The 26,075-nt window shown below is 44.2% G+C and overlaps 1 protein-coding gene and 1 long non-coding RNA gene across 2 annotated transcripts; one reads left to right on the top strand and one right to left on the bottom strand.

The window, feature by feature from the left end:
• On the bottom strand, window positions 1–22,527 carry ZNF233 (zinc finger protein 233). The gene is given in 6 exon segments (XM_045815787.2): window positions 1–163; window positions 166–1,830; window positions 5,205–5,297; window positions 5,806–5,932; window positions 16,102–16,149; window positions 22,437–22,527. Coding segments are annotated over 5 exon segments (1,929 nt in total). The 5' UTR covers window positions 16,117–16,149; window positions 22,437–22,527; the 3' UTR covers window positions 1–134.
• LOC148108283 (uncharacterized) lies at window positions 22,129–26,005 on the top strand. The gene is made up of 3 exons (XR_015728119.1): window positions 22,129–22,309; window positions 22,479–22,637; window positions 25,904–26,005. It is a non-coding gene; the product is annotated as an uncharacterized LOC148108283 (long non-coding RNA).
• The last annotated feature ends 70 nt before the right edge of the window (window positions 26,006–26,075 follow it).

The raw sequence follows: 26,075 nt of genomic DNA, 5'->3' as shown, positions 1-26,075 counted from the left end.
GCTCACCTCTGAATTATCAAAACACAATATTTTATAAATATTCTCTGCTGTGTGGATTTTCTGATGAAAATGGTAAGTCTGCATTCTGAAGAACACTTTTACCACACTCATCACGTGTGCTGGATTTATCACCACTATGGACTCTCTGATGAACTTGAAGACGTGAACTTTTACTAAAGCCCTTACCACAGTCAAAACATTTGTAGGGTTTATCCCCCGTATGGACTCTCCAGTGGGCTTGAAGATGTGAGGTCTGATTGAAGCTCTTACCGCACATGCCGCATTTATAGGGTTTCTCTCCCGTGTGGATCCTCTGATGAACATGAAGATACGAGTTCCAGATGAAGCCTTTCCCACATTCTTCACATTTGTAGGGTTTCTCCCCCGTATGGACTCTCTGATGGGCTTGAAGATGGGAGCTCCAACTGAAATCCTTCCCACACACATCACACTTGTAGGGTTTCTCTCCAGTGTGGACTCTCTGATGGTCTTGAAGATGTGAACTCTGGCAAAAGCCCTTACCACATGTCTCACATTTGTATGGCTTCTCTCCTGTGTGGACTCGCTGATGGACCTGAAGATGGGAGATCTGAGTGAAGTACTTACCACATGTCTCGCACTTGTATGGTTTCTCTCCTGTGTGGACTCTCTGATGGGCCTGAAGATGGGAATTCCGGCTGAAGTTCTTATCGCACACATCACATTTATATGGCTTCTCTCCGGTGTGGATTCTCTGATGGGCTTGAAGATTTGAGGCCTTACTGAAGTCCTTCCCACATACCTCGCATTTATATGGTTTCTCTCCCGTGTGAACCCTCTGAGGAGGACCAGGATTCTGATTAACTAGCCTGTCACACGCCTCCCATTTGGAGGTTTTGTCTCGAGGGTGGGCTCTCTGATGGGCTTCAAGGTGTGATGTCTGATTGAAGCCTTTATCACGTATCTCACATTCAGAGGATTTCTCTCCAGTGTCGTCTACACAGCAAATGTTGAGATCTAGGCTGTGACTGGAGTCCTTCCCACACGTGTCACACTTATACAGATCCCCTCCTGGGTGGAGGGTCTCATGGATGGGAAGACAGGAGTTCTGATTGAAGCTCTTAGCACATACCTGACATCTGTAGGGCTTTTCTCCTGTGTTGACTCCCTGATGATTTTGCAGGTGTGAGCTCTGACTGAACCCCCCACCACACTTGTCATTCCTACCACATTTCTCCCCTGCATGAATGTTCTGGCAAATGCAGAACACTGAGCTGTCACCGATGTCCTCCCCACACTTACTACATATGTGGTGCCTCTCTCCTGAGTGGGTTATACTATGTTGGCATGATTTCCTCATGAAGTCTTTTCCACAATCATCGTGGCTATAAGCCTGCTTGCTTTTGTGTATTTCCCGACCATCACGATGATGTGAGATCCTTGTCATAACACAATGGTCACACTTACACTGTTTATTTTTTACATCAACTTGCTGATACCTACTCTGATGATTGTGTGTCTCTCTCAGATAGATATTCTTCCAGAACTCCCCAGTGGTCTTAATTGGAAACTCTTGTCTTCTGATATTATGGGAACTCTCCCCTTGAAGCTTCACTACCTGGTTTTCATCTTCAGAAACCTGAGGAGACTCTCCCGCCCACATCTGACAGAAGGAGTCACCTTGTTTTGGCAACTTGGACTTCTTGCTTTGCAGATTTATTACTGAGTCTTGATTTCTGGTTAATTTACTTGTAAATTGTTCCCATATCTGCCAGCATATAACATCTTCATGTAAAAGGTATCTGAATCCTGCTTTTTGGAAAGCTCCTATCTCGTTCTGATTCCTGAGTCCTGGAAGGATAAAGAGGATTCAGAGGTGAAAATGTGGACAAGTGAAATATTCCACAGGTCAGTCACCCTAAGAGACCTTATTCAACCAGCGAAGACTTGAGCTTGACTTTACCACTGGCTTTTGCATGCCTCTGGGGACGAAGAGCTGATGAGTAGGCCCCTGCCCACTAAGGGCCAAGGAAACTCATTTCCAACTGTACCCAGACTAATGTCTGAGGTCAAATTAGAAATACAAGGCTATAGACAACAAAAAGTGTCCCGGGAAGATTTTACAGAGGAGAAACGTTACTTCCTTGTCCATAACAATAATCACTTTAAATAATCCTGGCCTTTTCTGCAGCAAGTATATAAGAACTACAAAATTCTGCATATTTATAAGCCTTAAAATCATGGTTACATTACACCACCTGCAGAGTTGTGTAAGACAAGCTAAAAATGGCTAGAAAAGGCCGAATCTGTCCGTTAGTGTTTACAGATGGATTATCACGTGATGCCAAGAGTTCCCACAGGAAAAAAGAGAGGACATCCTCGAAAAGTGAAAAGAATGGATTTGCAAAAGGAAATACTTCCTCTGTCCTAATAATGAATCCTTGAAATGGTACCTTAGTTTAGCCAGTAAACACATATCAAACAAGCTAGATTTGAGAGGATTCCCCTTTATTTCAGTGAAGTCCTAATATATAATATTCAACTGATGAATATTAGAACTAGAAAAAAACAACCCTGGAAAATGTAATCCCACAGTGGACACAGCCCATGGGGGTAAAAATCCTATGACCATCATGGCCACTTAAGTTGGCTGGATTTTCTAATAAACCTGGACAGTTAATATCATCTTTTAGATTTTGTGGGTTCATATCTGTACAAAAGGTGCTGTGGTGGTCAGCACACAAGATGGTCCCCAGTGGTCCCTGCTTCCTGGTATCCATACCTAGAGAGGTCCCCTCCCACAACGTACCAGGATCAGTCTCTGAAACCAACAGAATATGGCGGAAGTGATGCTATGTCACTTCCAAAGTTAGGTCATAGAAGACATGGTGGCTTCTGCCTTCCACTCTCTTAGATCTCTAGCTCTTGGGGAAACCAGGTGCCATGTTTTGAGGACACTCAGGCAGCTGTAGGGAGAGGCCCACATGGCAAGGAACTGAGACCCCCAAACAGCAAGCAAGGAACTGAGGTATTTTGCCAACAATAATGTGAGTGAGCCCATCTTGGAAGTAGACCCTTCGGCCCCATCAAGCCCTCAGATGACTGCAGCTCTGGCAGCTCCTTGACAGCGACTTCATGAGATCCTGAGCCTGAATCACCCAGAAACTTGCCCCAAGATTCCTGGGCTCACAGAAACCGTAAAAAATGTTTGTGGTTTTAAGCCAATAAGTTTACGAGTAATTTGTTATATAGCAATAGATAGTTAATACAAATGCCACAGAATTTCGGGGGCGCCTGGGTGGCACAGCGGTTAAGCGTCTGCCTTCGGCTCAGGGCGTGATCCCGGCGTTATGGGATCGAGCCCCACATCAGGCTCTTCTGCTATGAGCCTGCTTCTTTCTCTCCCACTCCCCCTGCTTGTGTTCCCTCTCTCGCTGGCTGTCTCTATCTCTGTCGAATAAATAAATAAAATATTAAAAAAAAAAAAAAAGGGGGCGCCTGGGTAGCACAGTCGTTAAAGCGTCTGCCTTCGGCTCAGGGCGTGATCCTGGTGATCCGGGATCGAGTCCCACATCAGGCTCTTCCGCTATGAGCCTGCTTCTTCCTCTCCCACTCCCCCTGCTGTGTTCCCTCTCTCGCTGGCTGTCTCTCTGTCACATAAATAAATAAAATCTTTAAAAAAACAAACAAACAAACAAAAAAAACAAATGCCACAGAATTTCTAATTAGGGTAGACATTAACAATGTTCTGAAATAATCCTTTGATCATGCTACCTTATTCTGCTCATGTCAACTGTCTCCGGTAAGAGTGAAGACAGTGGGATCCACTTAGCACCGTTCTCTGTGAGCTTTTGTTTCCAAGGATCGTTAAGGGAGAAGAAACCCATTAGTTTGTGTTTCTGTGCGGTGAAAACAGACCTCAAGAATATTCTTCATAGATGGAGAAGGGCACCTAGATGGATAGACAAAATGCAGAACCCTGGGGTATTCTGATATTTGCCAAAAGAATTTTTTAAAAGATTTATGTATTTTTTTGACAGAGTGAGAGAGAGGGCAAGCACAAGCAGGAGGAGGGGCAGAGGGAGAAGCGGGCTCCCCACTGAGCAGGGAGCCTGATGCGGGACGCGTTTCCAGGACCCTGGGATCATGACCTGAGCCGAAGGCAGATGCCCAACTGACTGAGCCATCTAGGTGCCCCAAAAGAACTTCTGATAAGGAAGATGGGGATAGAATAGGCCGTAAGATCTGCTCAGCATTCTGAGGAATATGGGTTACAGAGGAGTATCCATTCGTCAAAACTCCTCAAACTGCGTACTGAAGATGTGTAAATTTAAGTTGTACCTCAGTAAAAAGACCTGTAAGACAAGTCACTTCCCATGCTGAAAATTCATCAGGCTGTACGTTTATAATTTGTGCAGTTTTCTGTATCTAAGATACGTTTCAATAAAAAGCCCAAAATCAAAAAAAATAAAAATACGGATTCGTACACGGAGGCAAAGCAACTGGGAAGCTACATATTAAGAAGCAAAGAGACAACGGTAATAACTGGGCTCCTACCTCCCAGGGTCAGGTTTATACATAGAAACAAGGGAGCGAGTCAGGCAGAGCAAGCCCCCAACGTGCCTGACTGCCTGCATGAAACCTTCATGCCGCAGAGGATACACGAAGAGGAACAGTCGAAGGACCAGGAAGACCCTTCCCCTCACTACTTACACCATCCGATTGGCAGACAGATTTTTCTGGCTTTTTGTTTGTTTGATTGGGTTTTGGCTTTTGGTGCTTATATCCAGTAGGAATGACTATGATCGCTGTTATTTTAGGCTGGGTTTACCTGGGGGATATGCAAACTAAAGATGAAGGAAGGGAGGAGAGAGGCGAGGCCAGAGCAGGGAGGATGTAACTCCGTAAAGAGGGGAGGCAGCGCTCACCAAGGGTAAAGCAGAGACCACAGGTCAGGACGAGCCCAGAGGAGGCCTTCTCACTCCTGTTCAAATGGCCACCGTGAGGGTTATGGGTTGTACCAAGACAGGAGTCACGGAAGGCTGAACAAATGGAGTGACACGGGCTGACTTCCGTGACCTCGCGTGTCTGCAGAACAGACCGGCCCACGGGAGCAGGGACGCACTGGGAAAGCTGCTGCGATGAGGCGGGGTAATGACTGGCGGGGGCTCGGGCACGGTGGCCAGCGGGCAGGTGGTGAGGACTTGGAGCTGCACGCCTCTCACCTGAAGGCCCGTCCCCTTGGGTTTCGGTCTCCATCACCCAAAGCTTCTCTTCTCTCCCCAACGGTAATGTCTCTAATCTGAACGGTTCGTATCCTATGGAAAAGAAATGGCACGTGTACAACGTGAGTAAATTGAAGGCAAAAATTGGAATTCCAGAATTACAACCCCCATGCTCTTTAAGTCGTATTTCCCCAAATTCCGACCACGGCCTGCCGTACGAAGTACCTTGTACGCCGTGAGCCAGTACGCAAGCACGGAGATGTGTCGACCTCCGCCTAACCACTGCCCACTGCGGCCACATTGCCTTTGCTGCTTCCGCCCACAGTCTCTGGCGCACATCCTGGTGACAAGGAGCTACGCTATTTCTGACCGATCTCATTCAACACAATAATGACGTCACCCATCAACTGATTTTAACCTGCCAAGATGTTGCAACTGTCATCTGACAAAAAAACAGACAAGGTACAGACAAGGTGTCCTGCAGGAATGAGGAACCTGAGACACCCCGCCCCCCCAAGTTTCGGGAAGCACTGTAAGAGTCCCAAAGTCTTAAATATTGGAAGGGGGCTGGCGTTGAGGCAGAGAGAGCGCCTGTCCTCACCCACAGAGAGCAGGTTCCTGAAGTTCTCCAGCATCACGTCCCGGTACAGCTTCCTCTGGACGGGATCCAGCAGCCCCAGCTCCTCCTCCGTGAAGACCACCGCCACGTCCTTGAACGTCACCGCCTCCTACAACACCAAGCACACGCGACCTCAATCTCATAACCAATGGCCAGTGGGGAAAGGCAGCACTAAGAAGGTGGGGGGGGGGGTGCCCGGGTGGCACAGCGGTTAAGCGTCTGCCTTCGGCTCAGGGCGTGATCCTGGCGTTCTGGGATCGAGCCCCACATCAGGCTCCTCCGCTATGAGCCTGCTTCTTCCTCTCCCACTCCCCCTGCTTGTGTTCCCTCTCTCGCTGGCTGTCTCTATCTCTGTCGAATAAATAAATAAAATCTTAAAAAAAAAAATAAAAATAAAAATAAAAAAAATAAAAAATTAAAAGCTAATTTAAAAATTAAAAATAATTTAAAAGCTAAAAAATAAAAATAATTAAAAATAATTTCAAATTTAAGTTAAATTTTAAAATTTAACTGCAATTTGAAAACAGGGTTGCAGAAGGGAGGGGGTGGGGGATGGGTAACCGGATGACGGGCATTAAGGAGGGCACGTGCGGTGACGAGCACTGGGTGTGATATGCAATTAATGAATCGTTGAACACGACATCAAAAGCTAATGATGTACCATGTGTTGGCTAACTGAACATAATTAAAAAAAGAAGAAGAAAACAACCAATTACAAATAATCCCTGTATATTTAACTTGGTGTCATTTGTGAGTATTCCTGTACTAAGTGCCCTAGAACAGTAACTCTAGAATCATGGGGTATATATATTTTAGAATTTGATAGATACTGCCAAATAGTCCCAGAGATGTTAGGTCAATTTAGGCCGAACAGGGTCAAATAATTTTTGTCTTTCCTTTCTGCTTCACACCGTCCCTAAGTCAAGGGACTGTCACTTTGTTACAATTTGACAAGCCAGCAGGTCACACGTCCTGGGGAGCTATGCAAAGGACCCTCCGCACTGTAAAGGAACATGCCACCTCTCCAAGACAGCATTCAAAGCGGTAAAGTGCTCAGTTTTTCATGCTCTAATACCTATTTAAATCCCCAGGCTGTGGCCTTCACAAGTTGTAAGATCTTCAACAGACAAATCCTTAACCTACTTCCTCCCCTGTGTGATGGTATCCATACTGGAAGATTCCTAGCCATGGAAATGAATATACATAACGTTCTTATAACTGTACCGCCCAATTCAGTAGCTACGTGACTCACATGTGACCATGTAAATGTAAATTTTAAATTCCATAAAATTAAAACTTCACTCCCTCCATTGCACCAGCCACATTTCAAGTGCTCAAGAACCACATGTGGCTGGTGACTACCGTATCGGACAGGACAATACAGACGATCTCCATCGTCGCAGAAGTTCCCTGCAACATATAAACTTGCCACAGAGTAGGTCACTAGATGCTAATTTTTATTAATATAATTATAATTGATACGGCAAGTATCCGAGCACACTTTCACATTGATTTAGTCACCCCTGCTTTCTTTTGATTATTGTTTGCATGGCTTATCTTTTTCCATCCTTTTACTTTTCAACCTGCTGATACCCTGATATCCGAAGTGAGTTTTTTTTTTAATTTGAACATCTAATTAGTTTTATAAAGTGATTCATGAATAAGGTAGCAGCCCATCTAGCAAGTAGAAGGGAACCCCCTGAGGTGTTTCTTATAGACTGCATACAGTTGGGTCATATTTTTTTTAAAGATTTATTTATTTATTATTTTAGAGAGAGAGATGGGGGGCAGGGGCAGAGGGTGAGAGAGAGAATATCAAGCAGACTCCGTGGTGAGTGCAGAACCTGATGCAGGGCTTGATCTCATGACCTTGAGATCATGACCTGACCCCAAATTGAGAGTAGGATGCTTAACTGACTGAGCCACCCAGGGGCCCTGGGTCCTATTTGTTTTTAATTTTTATTTCTTTCCAGTATAGCTGGCAACAAATGCACTAGTTTCCTTCATTAGAGAATGTCTTTGATTTTCCCTTCATTCTCAAAGGATATCCTTACTGGGTACAGAATTCTGAGTTGACAGTTCTTTCCATTCAGCACTTTAAAAATAGTGTGCCCCTTTCTTCTGGCCACCACGGTTTCTGATGAGAAATCCACTGTCTTTGAATGTTTTTTCCCTGATGGCTAAGAAGTCATGTCTCTCTGACTGCCTTCAAAATGTTTTTCTTTGTTGTTAGTTTCCAGAAGTTTTACTAGACCATGTCTTGGTGTACTTCTTTTTTTCTTTTAATATTTTAATGCAGTACTTTTTATTATGGTAAAATACACCATAAAGTTCACCATTTTAACCATTTTTAAGTATTCAGTTCAGTGGTGTTAAATACGTTCACACCATCCCCTCCAGAATGTTCTCATCTTCCCCAACTAAAACTATCCCCATTAAATACTGACTCCATATTCCCTGCTCCCCCCAGTCCCTGGCAACCTCCATTCTGCTTTCTGTCTCTATGACTTTGACTACTCTCCATACTTGATATAAAGGGAATCATACAGTCTTGGTCTTTTTTTTATAATAATATTTTATTATGTTATGTTATGTTAGTCACCATACAGTATATCCTTAGTTTCTGATGTAGTGTTCCAAGATTCATTATTTGCGTATAACACCCAGTGCACCATGCAACTCTTTTTAGCTATTATTATTGCTACTACTGTTATTAATGACAACAATGAAAAGGGGGGAAGACCCCAGAACAGTCTGTGTGTTTATCTTCCTCATTATCCTGAGCTTAACGAAACATCTAGTTTGAACAAGAAGTCAAATTACTTTTACAAAAAGCAAAACCAAGACAATACTTTTCTTCCCCCACAACTGAGTTTTTAAAGTTAAAAAAGACAGTAGACGTGTTGGTGTATTTCTTTGGGTTTACCCTGCTTGGAATTCACTCAGTTTCTTGAATCTGTAGGTTTGTCTTCTGTCAAATTTGGGAAATTTTCAGCCATATTTCTTCAAATACTTCTTCGGTCCCACCCTCTTCCTCCTCTCCTCCTGGGACCCCAATGACATGAATGTTACTTATTTGTTACAGTCCCCTGGGTCCCTGAGACTGCTATTTTTTTCAGTATATTTTCTCTCTTTTATTCATATTAAATAATTTCTATCATTCTATTTTCAAGTTCTTTCCTCTGTCCCTTCATTCTGCTATTGAGCCCATCCATTGAATTTTTAAGTTTCTTTTACTGTATTTTTCAGTTCTCAAATCTCCATTTGGTTCTCCTTTATAGCTTCTATTTCTTTTTTTTTTTTTTAAGATTTTATTTATTTACTTGACAGAGAGAGACAGCCAGCAAGAGAGGGAACACAAGCAGGGGGAGTGGGAGAGGAAGAAACAGGCTCCCAGCGGAGGAGCTTGATGTGGGGCTCGATCCCAGAGCACCGGGATCACGCCCTGAGCTGAAGGCAGACGCTTAACGACTGCGCCACCCAGGCGCCCCTATATCTTCTATTCCTTTGCTAAGATTGTGGCTTTTTTTTTTTTTCATTTGTCCAGCATGTCTGTAATTGCTTATTAAAATATTTCTAGGATAGCTGCTTTAAAAACTTTATCAAATGGATGAATCTAGAAGACATTATGCTAAGTGACTAATAAGCCAGTCACAAAAAGGATTGTGTATATAATTCTACCTACGTGAGGTATCTAGAAGAGTCAAATACGTAGAGACAGAAAGTAAAATGGTGGTTTCCAGAGACTGGGGTAGGGGGGTGGAAATAGGAGTTACTGTTTAATGGGCACAGAGTTTCAGTTTGAAGATGAAAAAAGTTCTGGAGATGTGTGGTGGTAATGGTTGCACAACACTGTGAATGTACTTAACGTCATTGGGTGGTACACCGAAAACCACTTAAAATAATATATATTAGGTATATTTTACCACAATAAAAAGGTCTTTGTCAGGTAACTAACACTTTATATCACTTATAACTGAGAACTAACATCAGTGAGCGTCACTTTACTGTGTCTGTTGATCGTCTTTCGTACAAGTTAAGATTTCTCTGGTTCTTGGGGCGCCTGGGTGGCACAGCGGTTGAGCGTCTGCCTTCGGCTCAGGGCGTGATCCCGGCATTGCGGGATCGAGCCCCACATCAGGCTCCTCCACTATGAGCCTGCTTCTTCCTCTCCCACTCCCCCTGCTTGTGTTCCCTCTCTCGCTGGCTGTCTCTATCTCTGTCGAATAAAAAAAAAAAAAAAAGATTTCTCTGGTTCTTGTATAGCACATGATTTTCCACTGAAACTTGAACATGTTGAGTATTATGAGACTCGGGATTTCATTTACGTCTTCTGTTTTACTAGGTCTCCTCTGACACATCTCTCAAAGGGGAAGGGAGGCAGAGCTTTGTTACTGCCAGCTAGGGAAGATAAGATCAGATTCTCCACTTGGCCTCTGTTGACACCTGGTGGGGTGAGAAGGTCACTACTTCCGGGCTAAGACTTCTGGCCCCTTACTAGGTCTATGTGGATAATACAATACCCTGGCTGAAAGGGGCAGAGTTGAGTTGTTACTGTTCCCCATTGGCTTCTACTGACATGAGGGATAGTGGGGGTTTGCCTCAACTCCGCTGGGTAGTAGTCAAAGCCCTGACTGTCCACTAGGCCTCCTCGGACACCACCCATGCCGGGAAAAGGAGAGGCAGCTCATTACTGCTGGGTGAGTGTGGAAGTCCAGGCTCCCACATTGTCTCCACTGACACCATAGTGGCGGGTGGGTACTCATTACTCCCTTACAGGGAGGTTGGAGTGGCTCATTACAGCCTGGCAAGGCGGGAAGTCTAGTCTCCTTGTTAGAGCCTGGCAGGGGCGGGTGTGGGGCTGCAGGGGTTTTTTTGCGGTTGAAAAAGAGCAGTTACTATCTAAAAGTTTTCTATCTTGCTAAGCTACCCTTTCCTCACCCTCTGACCAAACAGAGAAGGCTTTCTTGGGCTTTTTTGGTCTGAACTCATTGGTATTTCCATGCTGCCATCTTCTCTAGCACTAAGTCTGGGATACATGAGGCAAAAAGAAAACCCAAGTCACTCACTGCCACGTCACTCCTCAACTCTTAGGTCCCTAGCCAGTCTGCCTTCTCGCCACCTTTCATGTTTGCTTTACATACAACATCCAGGATTTTTAGCTGTACTTAGTGAGAAGAAAAGGGAAAAGTACGTCTCCTCCATCTTTCCAGAAGTGGCAGTCTCCAGAATTGCTTTTTGAGAACAGAGCTTTTATGTAGGAAAACTGTTACAACAATGTTCTGTAAAACATTTTTTAAAAATCTTAGGGGTGCCTGGGTCGCTCAGTCGGTTAAGCATCTGACTCTTGATTTCAGCTTAGGTCATGACCTCAGGGTTGTGAGATTGAGCCCATGCGTCACACGAAGTCTGCTTAAGATTCTCTCCCTCTCCCTCTGCTCCTCCCTGTCCCAGGCTCTCTCTCTCTCAAATAAATAAATCTTTTAAAAAAAAATCTGAAACTACCTAAATGTCTAGGATTAGGGAATTTTTTTTTAAGGAACATCAATTTATTGAAATATGATGCAGTCGTCAAAAATGCAGGTGACAGAAACCTCTGTTTCTGGCTATAACAGAATAACTGGTACTAAACACGCCCTCCTATCATAAGTAGTAAAATAGAAAAAAATATGAAACAAACTGCTTTCAGGCTCTGAAAGCACAATACTTCGATCTCTGAAAGGAAGGACACAAATGAGGTGAGCCCTATGATCACCCTACATATTTGCCTGTCGATAACTTTTGAGCTGCAAGTGCAAGAAGGGGGAACCCAAACAGAGCCTTGCATTGAAGAGACGGGAAAACCAGAATGGGGAGACCGGATGGTGGAAAATGCAGAGCAGAGTTCCAGAGAGAAGAGAATTATGCATAAGAGAAGGACTGGAAAGCCGCACAGTAATCCTTTGAGTCTGCTGCTAAGAACCAAACTGCACATAGAGGACGAAAGCCCACAGGTCAGGCAAGAAGTATCTGGGGAGTGACGGGCTGAATGGTTCCCAGAGCTCACTAGGACTTAGAGGTGTCTGAATTCCAAAGAGCCAAAATGGAAAGCCCTCACTGACCATTAGGGACATATGGCAGCAACTGAAGGGCCACGCTTTAGTCAAAGGGCTAAACTATGGCTAGAACAGAGGTTCTCGACAGCTGACATTTTACACCAGGCAATTCTTTATGCTGGGGGCTATCCTGTGCACTCTAGGTCGTTTAACAGCATCCCCGGCCTCTGCCCAGTAGTTGTCAGTGGTACCCACCCTCTAGTCCTGACAATCCAAAATGGCCAGACACTGCCAAGTGTCCCAGGGTGGGGGCAAAACTGCTCCTGAGAGGCACTGCTCTGGAATAAAGATCACTCTAGACCCATCCTAACCAAGTTTAGAAAACAAGGTTCCAAGACAATTATCATATGGTTTCACTCATTTATGGAACATAAGAAATAGGAAGATCGGTAGGAGAAGAAAGGGAAGAATGAAGGGGGGTAAACAGAAGGGGGAATGAACCACGAGAAACTGTGGACTCTGGGAAACAAACTGAGGGGAGGGCTTCAGAGGGGAGGGGGTGGGGGATTGGCATAGGCTGGTGATGGGTAGTAAGGAGGGCACATACTGCATGGAGCACTGGTGTTATACGCAAGTAATGAATCATGCAACTTTACATCAAAAACTTGGGATGTACTGTACGGTGACTAACATAACATAATAAAAAATTATTATATAAAAAAAAAAGAAAACAAGGTTCCAAAGAATCTAACTGAACCAAAGGAACTTATGACTATCTGATTATTAGAAGAAAATTGCACTTGCAAAGTCGATGCTCATTCATAATAAAAACTCTGAGTAAAGTAGGACTAGAAGGGAACTTCCTCAACCCCAGTGATGGACATCTACAAAAAGCCCACCAGGTGATGGAAGACTGAAAGCTTTCTCCCTAAGATTAAGAACAAGGAAAGGGGGGCGCCTGGGTAGCGAGGTCGTTAAGCGTCTGCCTTCGGCTCAGGGCGTGATCTTAGCGTTTCGGGATCGAGTCCCACATCGGGCTCCTCCGCTGGGAGCCTGCTTCTTCCTCTCCCACTCCCCCTGCTTGTGTTCCCTCTCTCGCTGGCTGTCTGTCACATAAATAAATAAAATCTTAAAAAAAAAAAAAAAAGAACAAGGAAAGGATATATATGGCAAAATTGTTCTAACAGTTTTAGCCAGTGCAATAAGAGAAGAAAAAGAAGTCTACACAATGGGGACAGGAATGGAAAAAATAAGACTCTTCATTTACTGATGACCGTGCAGAAAATCCTGACAGGCTAGAAAAATGTTTCTTGATTTAATATGCAAATTTAGCAAAGTCAAGATACAAAAGTCAATTATATTTTTACATTCTAGCAACAAATAGATATTGAATTTCAAAAAACAACAGCATTCCGAATAGCACCCCAAAACATAAATCACTCGGGGATAAATTTAACAAGACACAGATAATAAATTCACATGTTGAAAGCTATAAAACGTGACTGAGGGGAAGAAATAAGACCCAAATAAATGAAAGAAGATCTAAATGCTCGTGGGTCAAAAGGACTTGTATTGAGAATATTAAAAGACCTATTAAAATTCAATTCAAATATAAACAACTTAGTTTAAAAATAAGCAAAAGAATTGAACACACCTTTCAAAAAGAAGATATGCAGAGGACCAAAAGCAGAAAAAAGACATTCGACATCTCAAGCATCAGGAAAATGCAAATGAAAGCCACCATGATATATCACAACATAACTGTCATTAGGATGCCTAGAATTTAAGACTGAAAATATCAAATGTTAGAAAAAACGTGGAACCAACTGGAACTCGAACACATTGCTGGAAGGAATATAAAATACGCAACCACAATGGAAAGTGATTTGACAATTTCTTAAAAAGTTAAGCATATAACCCAGAGGTTAGGTTCTCCTCCTAGTTATTTATCAAAGAGAGAGAGAAAGCCTGTGTTCACCCAAAAATCTAGTGTACAAATGCTTAAAGGAGTTTATTTACAACAGCCAAAAACAAGGAGCAACCCAAATGTCCATCAATGAGTGAATGGATAAGCAAATCGTGGTACACCCAACCATGAAATACTACGCAGCAATAAAAAGAACTGTTGACTTGTGTCCAAAGACATTATGATGAACGAATGGAGCCAGACACGAAACGAGTACGTACCGTATAACTTCATTTACATGACGTGGGGGAACGTCATCAAAAAGACATGATTTCCAAATGAGCCGGCAGCTGGACCCTGGCCCTCGGAGGCTCCGCGCCGCCCCCCACCCCATCCTTGGAATGTGGGTTCTGCTGGTCTTTCCTGCTCCCGCGGGCTGCTCCATGGACACAGCCTTGAGATAATGACATGGTGTTGAAAACACCTGCATGGTATACATGACTGAGGACAGTTAGGGCTTCTTTATAAACTTTGGGGAATTGGAGGGCAGCTGAGGGGATCCAATCGTCTCGCTGCCGCCCAAGACAAGCCTCATAGCTAAGTTCCCTTTGCTTAGTAAAACTGCCACCTACCAACCTGGGGTGGCCCGCCCCTTTCTTCCCTCTTTCCCTGCCTCCCATGTATGGGGGCCCATATCAGATTACGCCTGGGAAGCGCCCGAGGGGGTTGAGGACCAACGTACGAAACTCAAGTAACTGAAGATTAATCTAATCTGTGGTGACATAAAGTAAACTGGTCATTGCCTACAGCCAGGTGTGTGGGACTGGGATTAACTGGGAAGGGACATGAGGGAACCAGAACTCTGAGTGGTGACAGAAAAGGTTTACATCTAGATTGCGGCAGTGGTCATGAGGGTGTGCATATTTGTCAAAACTGATCAAATGCTTTATTATACGGAAATCATAGGTAAACTGTAACTCAAAAGATGATTTTTTTTAAGATTTTATTTTTATTTATTTGAGAGAAAGAGATGGAGCGAGCACACACAGGGGAAGGGGCAGAGGCAGAGGGAGAAGCAGACTCCCCACTGAGCAGGGAGCCCAATGTGGGGCTCGATCCCAGGATCCTGAGATCATGACCTGAGCCGAAGGCAGACGCTTAACCGACTAAGCCTCCCAGGTGCCCCTAGAAGCCCTTCTAAGACGAGCACATAAAAGAATTTTGAATCATAAAAAACTCAAGTGATAACAATAAGAAAAAAAATAAAATCAGAAACTGTACATATAGTGCAATTATAATTTTGTAAATATAGCATGGGGGGGCAGCTGGGTGGCTCAGTTGTTAAGCTTCTGCCTTCGGCTCGGGGCGTGATCCCAAGGTCCTGGGATCTAGCCCCGCATCGGGCTTCCTGCTCTGCGGGAGCCTGCTTCTTCCTCTCCCACTCCCCCTGCTTGTGTTCCCTCTATCTCTGTCGAATAAATAAATAAAATCTTTAAAAAAAAAAAAGATGGTTTTCCTTTAGGCAACTTGTTGATGAAGCAGGTGCACGATGTCTGCTTGATGAGCCATAAATCAGGCTTTTGCTTTTCAACAAAATTTATGTATCTTCACGCTGACTTAGAAAGAAATTGAAAGTGGCGAGGTGCCTGGATGGCTCAGTCGGTTGAGCGTCTGCCTGCAGCTCAGGTCATGATCCCGGGGTCCCGGGATCGAGCCCCATATAGGGCTCCCTGCTCAGTGGGGAGACTGCTTCTCCCTCACCCCACTCATGCTCTCTCTCTCTCAAATAAATAAATCTTAAAAATAAAAAAATCTAGGGGCGCCTGGGTGTCTCAGTGGCTAAGCGTCTGCCTTCGGCTCAGGGCGTGATCCCAGTGTTCTGGGATCGAGCCCCGCATCAGGCTCCTCCGCTATGAGCCTGCTTCTTGCTCTCCTACTCCCCCTGCTTGTGTTCCCTCTCTCGCTGGCTGTCACTATCTGTCGAATAAATAAATAAAATCTTAAAAATAAATAAATAAAATAAATAAATATAGCACGGGGAAAACAGCTGACATATGCAGTCTGGTAACGCGGGTTTTTTTTTTTAATTTTCTGATATCTATAAACTTCTGAGCTATCATTTGCGAAATGAAGATGATGCTAAAAGAAAACCAAAGCTAAAGCCAAAACAAAAGTGAAGGACAGAAACAGAAAAGAGAACCAACAAAAAAATAAGTAACTCGCACATAACAAATGCCCGTTTTCCTCCTTTATCCTTCCCAGCGAACAGAAAAAAGATGCGTCTCGTCTTTGAGAAAAAGGCATGTAATTTTGATAAAAAATCAAAACTCAACTCACCTGAAACTTGGTCATTCTCTCCTGCTGCTTCTGGGAGAGGGCAGGGTCCTGGGAAGGCAGAACCGGCAAAGAAAGGGGCATGAGACGCGGGCCCGGCCCAGATGGCTGCTCTGTGTGAGTTTCAAACAAATGTGTGCCTCAAATCTGTCACCCGCAAAAGCGAATAATAGCACTTCCCTCGTGTGATTGCTGTGAGGGTCAACATGTGAGCAGGGGGAGAAACTCATGGCTGACTCCCCTGCAACCGCAAAAAAAAGCAGGCGACTTAACAAATTTATAAATGTGTCTTTGCAAATGTCTTCGGACATCACTTCCAGTAAAGGAATCTTTTATCAGACATCCAGAGCCTGCCCAAGTCTTTCTTTCTTCTATTTATCCATCTATCTATTATTTAAGTAAACTCTACCCCCAACGTGGGGCTCGAACTCACGACCCTGAGATCAGCCAGGCGCCCCTTACAATTCCTAGTCTTTAGAAATTCACTTTTATCACTGTAGAGCCCGTAATTCTGATGGGCGATATTACTTAATAATCTGTTGTCTTGAAATGATGTTTACTTGATGTTTACTTGACATCAGTATCCGGTTTTGTAAAAGGTATGAATACTTGAGTTTTCCTCGCGCGGCTAGAAGAGTCTCAGTGGTACCTGCCCCTCTCCTATGCTAACCGTAGCAAAGAAAAACTAATTAAAAGTATGACTTCTAGATGTTTTCATCTGAAACACAACCTTGGCAGTCTCTCATTTAAATGAATAATATTCACAGATCCTAACCTACAGCGTTGCTCTGGGGATTACGTGAGCAGGTCTAGCAGCCCTGCCGAAGCAAACCCAAAGACAGAAAGGGAATTAGTGGCTTCCAGGGGCTCGTAGAGCAGGGAGTGAGGGGTGATGGCGAAGGGGTGTGGGGTTTCTTTTTGGGGCGATGAAAATGTTCTGCAACTAGATAGTGGTGGTGGTTATAAAACCCTGTGAATATACTAAAAACCAGGGAACTGTACACTTTAAAAGGGTGCATGGTATGATATGTGAATGATACCTAAAGTTAAAAAAAAAAAACAGAAAAAAAAAAGAAAAGAAAAAAAGCCTTGGCTCATGCCTGGCACATTACATAAACTCTCAGTAAGTGATGGTATGATGATTACTGTTCCCATTTAATGGATGAGGAAGCAGGGGATTCGCAAGATTAAGTCACTGAAGGTCACAGAGCTTGGTGAGAGATGACAATGAACCTGAATCCAGCTGTGACTCCAGAGCTGGAGTTTTTATCCGATCTCCATGTTTCTAACCACAAACACAAAGAGGACGTAGGTAGGAAGGCTGTCTGTCCTTGGGGATGACAGGGAAGGGAGCCCGAGGGCACAGGTCTGCAGAAACTGACCTGCTGGGCGATACTAGAGCCCGTTCGTCGGGATTCCACCATCGACTCTTCTGGTTTCCTAGCTCTTTGTGCCTAGTTACACATCTGTAAGATGGGCTCATAACAGTTTCTAGCACCTAGAGCCGTTAGGAGGTTTCCGTGAACACAACACACACAAGTAAGTGTCCAAAAGGCGACAGCCACTCATGTTCGGGTCTCCTACTCCAGACAGACATGCTCGAGGAGATGAGAGCAACGGATCCACTTCTCAAAGCCGGGAAGAAATCTCAGTTCGTAACACCAACTCCCTGGTCCTGGCTCCTTTCTGCTTCCCCCGACTGCTCTGCTCAGTTACAGGGTTTGGCAGGGAGACCTGACCTTTCACAGTGTTTAGTGGGAGAAAGCAAGCGAGGTCTGGGGTCCCTGGCTCAGCTCTCCGCTTCTGGACTCTGAGAAGCCTTCCATCCCCTGGGGGCAACCGAGGCGATAATTAGAGGTTAAGCATCTGTTTTGCCTATGAGATGATTAACACACCTTTTCCTCCCCAGCACCCGGAACGTACTGAGTACTCAAAACACAAGGAATCAAAAAATGACTGAAAAAAACACTCCATCGGGCAAGGATTGGACCCCTCGATCTCTGAGGTTCCTCTGAGCTATAAAATTCTGAGGCTGTTCCTAATTGGGAGAAGGAGAGGACAAACTATCTTCCAATTTCTTCCTCTGGGTTTATTTGCTTTGTTCAAGCAAAATCACGGTCATCCTTAAAAGTAAAATAATCGTAAAAGGGTCAATCATGGGCTGTGGATAAAGCAAACCCCATTTAGGTATTTACTTAATTCTTAAAGTTACTTATCTGTTTATTTATTTATATTGCACCATCAGTTCCTCACTCAAACATTATTCCACGGACATATTTAGGTAACTGAAACCCCCCACCCCACCACTTCCCTTTTCCTCCCATTCACTCCCCTTTTATCCTCGGTGTCAGAAACTCCCTAACGGATTAATGCATGTTTTAGTTATTCATCTTGCTCATATCTATCCAACGTTTTAGAAGGTAAGCTGCATTATTTTGGTCACTACTCTTTCTCCAGTAGCAGGCACTTAAAACAGATTTGTTTTGGGGCGCCTGGGTGGCGCAGTCGTTAAGCGTCTGCCTGTGGCTCAGGGCGTGGTCCCGGTGCTCTGGGATCGAGCCCCACATCAGGCTCCTCTGCTATGAGTCTGCTTCTTCCTCTCCCACTCCCCCTGCTTGTGTTCCCTCTCTCGCTGGCTGTCTCTCTCTGTCAAATAAATAAATAAAATCTTATAAAAAAAACATTTGTTTTAAGATTCATATATATATATATATGAATGACCCAATGAACAGTTCATGAAGACACATCCTGTATTATATTAGCTGAGAGCCTCATTACTACTCACCAAGCACATTCATTCACACGTGCAACCAACACTCACTGAGCATCTGCTACGTGCCAGGCACAATTCCATATATTAAAGATACAGCAGTGAACAAAGTCCCTGCTCTCATGACGCTGATATCATAGTTGAGAAGATCTATAATTCACCAACCAACAGATAAGCGGAGCATGTGTCAGCCGGTGATTGACACTGTTAAGAAAAACATGGCGGCGGGGAGAAGGGGTGATGGGGCTGGCGGTGCCATGTGAAGACCTGATGGGTTCAGTTCAGTGGCGTGGCTACTGGCTGAGTGATCCTCTGGGGACCACTTATCCTCTTGTACCTCAGCTGTAACAGGGCTCTTCTGAGGAATTAATGAATTAATACACAAAAAGCACTGGAAACTCTGCCTGACTCTTCAGAAGCCCCCAATAAATGCTAGTTATTGTTTTCACCACCTCCGTTAGTATGAGGTGGTGAGAAATGCACAAATGATGCCTTAGTGCTGGTCTGTTCCTAAGCGAGATTGTTCTAGGACATGGAAGTATTATCAGTACATGTCTGTCCATTTTTGGATGCTCTGTATTCAGCCACTATGTGGCTTCTGTATACAGCCACACAGTGAGACGAAGGACAAAAAAAATCTCTCTATGAACCGTTGCTACTGTTTTGTCACTTAATTTGACTTCAGGAAACCAAGAGCAAATTAGATTCCAAAGGCACAAACTAAATTTGTCACGTTCTTTCTTTAATTGCAACTTTAAAAAAACGATTTTATTTATTTGAGAAAGAGAGAGAGCACGCACACACGAGGGGGATGGGGGAGAGGGAGAGAGAGAATCCAAAGCAGACTCCACGCTGAGCTTGGAGCCTGACACAGGGCTCAGTCTCATGACCCTGAGATCACGATCTGAGCCAAAATCATCAAGAGTTGGACGCGGAACGGACTGAGCCACCCAGGTGCCCCCCTCTAACTGCAGCTCTTACAGGGCCCCTAGCTTTCTCACTAACCACATTCTCCTAATCACCACGTAAAAACTTTGGAATTGTTTATGTCCTCTCTCCCTCGACCTCCATATGCTTATGATAATCTAGTATAAATCCTCTTGCCTCAATGTCTGGATTTTTTGCATTAAAATATTCAAGCAAAAAAAAAAAACGGTGGGAGGATTATATAACAAGGGTAGTAAGGAGGGCACGTATTGCATGGTGCACTGGGTGTTATACGCAACTAATGAATCGTCGAACTTTACATCAGAAACCAGGGATGTACTGTATGGTGACTAACATAATAAAAAAATATTATTATAATAAAACATCCAATTCATATCAAAAAAATAAATGGAACAGGCAGGAAACAAACAAACAAAAAAAGATGGACAAAACTTGGACTAACATTGAAGGCTGGCCAAGGTTGATGGATGTAAGAATTCATTACAGCACTTTGTATCTGTGTTTGAAAATGTTCACAATCACAAGTTACCAAATGTAAAAGTACCACAAGTATGATACAACTCCCGAGAAGCATAGAAAAATGCAATATACACAGAAACAACTTAAAAGAAATACATTAACATGTTCACAGGTCTTTCCACATCCTGGGATTATGGATCATTTTTGGCCTTCTTCATCTATTTCTCGAATTCTCAAAGACAAGCACAAACTACCACCATAATCAGAGAACAAACATAATGTCACAGAAAATAAGAAAGAAATTAAATGAGCATAGCTTTCAGGTCCCAAATTATCACCAACTGGCCTCCCTCCTTCGGTCATAAGGATTACTGTAGAGGCCAAGTTTGGGGAGCAGGCTTGAGCAATGGAACCTTGAGCAAGGCAAAAGGGCCCACAGTGGGGCGCCTGGGTGGCTCAGTCGTTAAGCGTCTGCCTTTGGCTCAGGGCGTGATCCCAGCATTCTGGGATCGAGCCCCGCAGCAGGCTCCTCCGCTGGGAGCCTGCTTCTTCCTCTCCCACTCCCCCTGCTTGTGTTCCCCCCCCCTCTCGCTGGCTGTCTCTATCTCTGTCAAGTAAATAAATAAAATCTTAAAAAAAAAAAAGGCGCACAGTGACCACCGAGCTAATGCAAACAGACTCATTAAGGGACCCACCTCAAAATGGCCACAGTCCCTAAATAACCAGTGGGCTACTTACAACCAGGCCCAGTTCCTAAGATTACCAGAAAAGGGAAAATTCCATACAGCCCCATACTCCCTCATTTGGCCCTATAACTGTGGCCTTTCACCACCACCCAGGAGTAAAGTTTCTCCTTTGCTGTCCTGCCTGCTCCTTCCTTGCAGGGTATTCAATAAACTTCTATCTCCTCTGTTCTGCCTTAGATGAATTCTCTCACCCCTGGGATGCTGGACTCCACCCCATCGGGATGTCCCACAATTACCATTTTAGGGCTGAAAAAGTGTATGGCATAAAGGTTAAGAACCCAGACTGCCTGTGCTCAAATTTCCAGTTCTGTCTCTTCCCTTCTGTTTGACTTTGGGAAAATAAATAACTTAAGTTCTTCACCTATCAACGCTGTCATCTGTAAAATACAGATAATCACAGTATCTTTGTGTGTGAGGAAGATTAAGCCAACTAATGCATAGAAAGCCTATAGAGGACTATCTGGCACTCAGCATGTTACCAAATTGTTATTACTCGTTCATCAACACATCGTCTCATCTGACCTCCTATTAATTCTATAAACATATGAACGAGTGCCCAGTAGAAAAATATCTGCTTACAGGTGAAGGAAATCTGCTCAGCGGGGACTTTTCTCCCTCTCCTTCTGCCCCTCCCCACCGCTCGTGCTCTCTCTCTCTCACATAAATAAATAAAATCTTTTTTTTTTTTTTAATGGCACAGCATGTGAACTTCTCCCACGGTGGGACACTGTTACCAGGAGGCAGGGGGTCACTCCCTCCTCCTCTCTGCACCCTCTGAGAACTCCGGGGCGGAGAAGGGAAAGGAGGCTGGGAGATGTGACAATTTTTTCCCTCTGGTCCAGGATAAATCACGGTGGACAATCCCAGGCACCAGCTGGGGTGAGACCAATCCTTCCTTTTAAAAAGGAGGGGTGGGGTTGTGGGGAGTCATGAGGAATCCTAAGCAGCCCTGCACCTCTGAACCCACCCCGGGCTCACAGAAGTTTTCAGGGACTGAGCGCTTCTCGGAAAGAAATCGCAGATTGGTAACCACCGGCCACCGTTCCCGTGCCAGCACCGCTTCCGAGCGTCTTTACATCTATTTAATTCACGTAAACCCCACTACACGCCTCCTACGGAGGAACTACCCTTAATTCCACTTTACGAGCGAGAAACGGAGAAATTTAGCAAGTCTACGAACATATCGCTAGAAGGCGGCGGAGCGCGAAGTGGGGAAGGCGAGGGAAACCGAGGTCGCGACCCCCGCTAGCCCCGAACTCTGGGACGCGCGACCCGCCCTAAAACCCAGGTGACGCCCCCCCCACCCCGCCGCCCCTGCCCTCCGCGGCTCCTATTCCCTGAGGGCGAGGGCGGCACCTGCGGGTCCCACGCCCAGGCGAGATCGGCAAAGACGCAAGGGCTCGGCACTCACTCACCTCCCAGGAGGTACCACTGACCGGGATTTCGCCCCGCCGCAGCTCAAGTGCCCGGACCCGACGCCGCTCCCGGACCAGCTTTCCCAGAACCCCTGGCGGAACAAGGGCTGACAGCGCCTCCCGACGGTAGCGGAAGTGGCTCTGACTGCGGCGCGCTCGCGGACTACATTTCCCAGAATCCTCAGCAAGGCAGCGCTTACGGTAGGTTGCCACTTTTTTACCCCTTAAATGTATAAACTGTTGCAATTCAGTGCGTTCTCGGGGGATATTAGGGCATGTTTTCTGTTTCTTTTCCTTCTTTCCTTGTTTAAATTTTGTGTGTGGGGGGGCCGCCTGGGTGGCGCAGTGGGTTCAAGCATCTGACTCTTGGTTTTGGCTCAGGTCCTGATCTCAGGATCTTGAGATCAAGCCCAACATCGGGTTCTGCACTCCCTGTAGAGTCAGCGTGGGACTGTCGCTCCCTCTCCCTCTACCCTTCTTCCCCCACCATGTGTGCACGCTCTCTACAATGAATAAACGAATCTTTTTTTTTTAAGGGCTAGACAATGTTTTAGGCTTTGCAGTCCATATACATTTTCTGTAGCATATTCTTTGCTTTCTCCTTTTTTATATATACTTTTTTTTCTTCTTAAAATTCTTTACAAATGTGAAATTCCAGCTCTCAGGCCGTACGAAAATAGGATAGAGGCGGGATTTGGCCAACAACCTATAGTTTACTGTTCTCCGGCTTAGAATTCCATAGTAATATACATAGTAATAAATTTATCTATTGAAGGCTCTTACTATATGCCAGGCATAAAGTTTCAACCCTCTGTTCAACAGAACAGATATCATCTGAACACACAAGCAAATTGAGGAACAGAGAGGTTAAGCATCTTGTTTGCAGTTACTCAACTGACAAGTGGCTGCACCAAACAAGTCTAGTTCCAGAGTCTGCTTTTTAATTACAATATACTGCTTTGTAACCAATATTCTGGTTTGGTCTTTTTAACATCAGTTTCTCCTAAAATACTTCAGTTATCTCAAGAAACGATGGAGGGATGTGGTCCTTGATGGCCTGGGAATTGTCAAACTCACTCTGAGAAGTATAGGGGTAGATGGGTGGTGAATAGCAGATGGTGTAAATCAGGGCTGGTCAATGGCCAGAACTGTGCCCCAACCTGCCCTTCACAAGGAACCATTCCTTCACATTAGCTGTACTAGCATCGGCAAGGAATCACTAACTGGCGGGTTCTCATTTGGATATGCCCATCTTTGGATTTATTTTTCTATTGGGTACTTTTCTTCTATTGGGTCCTATGAGACTTCATTTGGTTTAAAGAGTCAATGATGTTTGCCCTGAGAATGGGAAAAGTTATGGTGGAAAGACTATGCCATTCAAATCATCTCTGGCACTAGTTGTCCAATACCCCATTCTTTTTCCATGAATAGAACCCCCGTGTTGTAGCTGGGTGCATGTTTACACTCTCCAGTAAATATGTGATGATCCTGGGTGCCAAATTTTTTATTCTTGGAGAACAAAGATGCAATTTACAAGGGGGGAAGGCTAGAAAAGACGCTGTGATATTGAATTAAGAATTGGTGGTAGAGGGGCGCCTGGGTGGCACAGCAGTTGGGCGTCTGCCTTCGGCTCAGGGCATGATCCCGGCGTTATGGGATCAAGCCCCACATCAGGCTCCTCTGCTATGAGCCTGCTTCTTCCTCTCCCACTCCCCGTGCTTGTGTTCCCTCTCTCACTGGCTGTCTCTATCTCTGTCAAATAAATAAATAAAATCTTAAAAAAGAAAAAAAAAAAAGAATTGGTGGTGGGGGGCGCCTACATGGCTCAGTCAGCTAAGTGTCTGCCTCTTGATTTCGGCTCAGGTCATGATCTCATGACCTTGAGATCGAGCCCCATGTTGGGCTCCATGCTCAGCAGAGTCTGCTTGAGATTTTCTTTCTCCCTCTGCCCCTCTCCCCACTCATGCTCTCTAAATAAAATCTTTCAAAAAATTGGTGGTGGAAGTATAAACTCACAATTCATTCTACCTATGTACCTCCCTGCCCACCTCCCTATCTACTTATTTATCATCTCCATCCCCTTAGTAGCATATCTATTTCCCATGTCTTGATTTCTAAAAACCATTCCCTATGTGAAGAACCCGGGCTTCTGAAGAAACAGCAGATTCCATGGCTGGGGTGGGGGAGTACAGGGTAAGTATGGGACATCGTATTGCACCAGAGTAAGGATGTGCTCAAATTTATGAAAAGTAAATGAGCGAACAGGACAGATGTTTGCTAACAAATGTTGGGGGGAATGACGACGGTAGAAAACCACTTTTGCAACCATTGGTAACAGTTGATTTAGGCCACATTTAGCAATGGATGCTAAAACTAGCAGAGGAAATTTTGTGGAAAAAGAAGCTATTTACAGAACCAGAATGTACTTCCCTACAAATTGCTAATTACAAAGGTAAAAATGGTAACTTCATAGTGGAAAAACCCAACTCACACCTACCTTAATCGAGTTAACCAAGTTAACCTCACCTGTAATAGGAAAAACATGTTTCCTTATGTGATGCAATCAAGGACACATCACTTAGGGAATCCTTGTGCCAAAAAATGCAAAACTTAAATACAATAACGAGAAAACGTCTGACAAATCCAAATTAAGAGACACTCAAAAATATGTCATTAAGAACAATGAGGTAGTAGTGATCCTGAATAAAGAAGTTGAAATGCAGGGGCGCCTGGGTGGCACAGCGGTTGAGCGTCTGCCTTTGGCTCAGGGCGTGATCCCGGCGTTCTGGGATCGAGCCCCACATCAGGCTCTTCTGCTATGAGCTTGCTTCTTCCTCTCCCACTCCCCCTGCTTGTGTTCCCTCTCTCGCTGGCTGTCTCTCTCTGTCGAATAAATAAATAAAATCTTAAAAAAAAAAAGAAGTTGAAATGTAGTGTTTGATCCTTGACTGGATTCTAGACCAGAAAGAATGTGATAAATATATTATCAGGACAACTGATAAAATTTGAAGAGGGTCTGTACGTTAGTGTTGTGTATCAATATTAAATCTTCCTGAATGCTATATTTTGTATAAAGCTGTGTAAGTAAATTCAATATCCTTTTCTTAGTACACACACTTCATGTATTTAGATGCAAAGGGCAAGAGGTCTGTAACAACCTCATGGTTAAAAATTCTGTCTACACAGATACCCGTATGTGTGTATATACAGACATACACACACGGAGAGAATGAGTCAACAATGTTAACTGGTGAATCTGAGTAAAGGGTATACAAGAGATTTTATATAATTTTTACATTTTTTGTGAAATTTTAGATTATTTCAAAACAGTAAGTTTAAAGAAATGTAAAAATATATATGAAGCAAAATCTCACCATTCGGTGATAACTAGAACTAAACACCTTTTCATCTATACTTTTTTTTTTTTAAATGAGAGCACACAAAAATCCCACGCTTTGTTTTTTCAGGTTAATATATTCTGGACATCTTCCAACATCGTTACTACAGACTTCCATTTTCCCATTTGATGTCTGCATAGTGTTCCACTGGATTAATAAATCATAAAATACTTGGGTAACCCACTTGATTGTATGTTTGCTATTATAAACAATGATGCAATGACCATTCTTTTATATACAT

The sequence above is a fragment of the Ursus americanus genome, chromosome 21 (assembly GCF_024610735.1).
Source record: "Ursus americanus isolate L20-20 chromosome 21, mUrsAme1.1.p, whole genome shotgun sequence".
Classification (NCBI taxonomy): Eukaryota; Metazoa; Chordata; class Mammalia; order Carnivora; family Ursidae; genus Ursus; species Ursus americanus.
The sequence above is the reverse complement of the archived record's forward strand: the minus strand, read 5'-3'. Positions and strand labels throughout refer to the sequence as shown.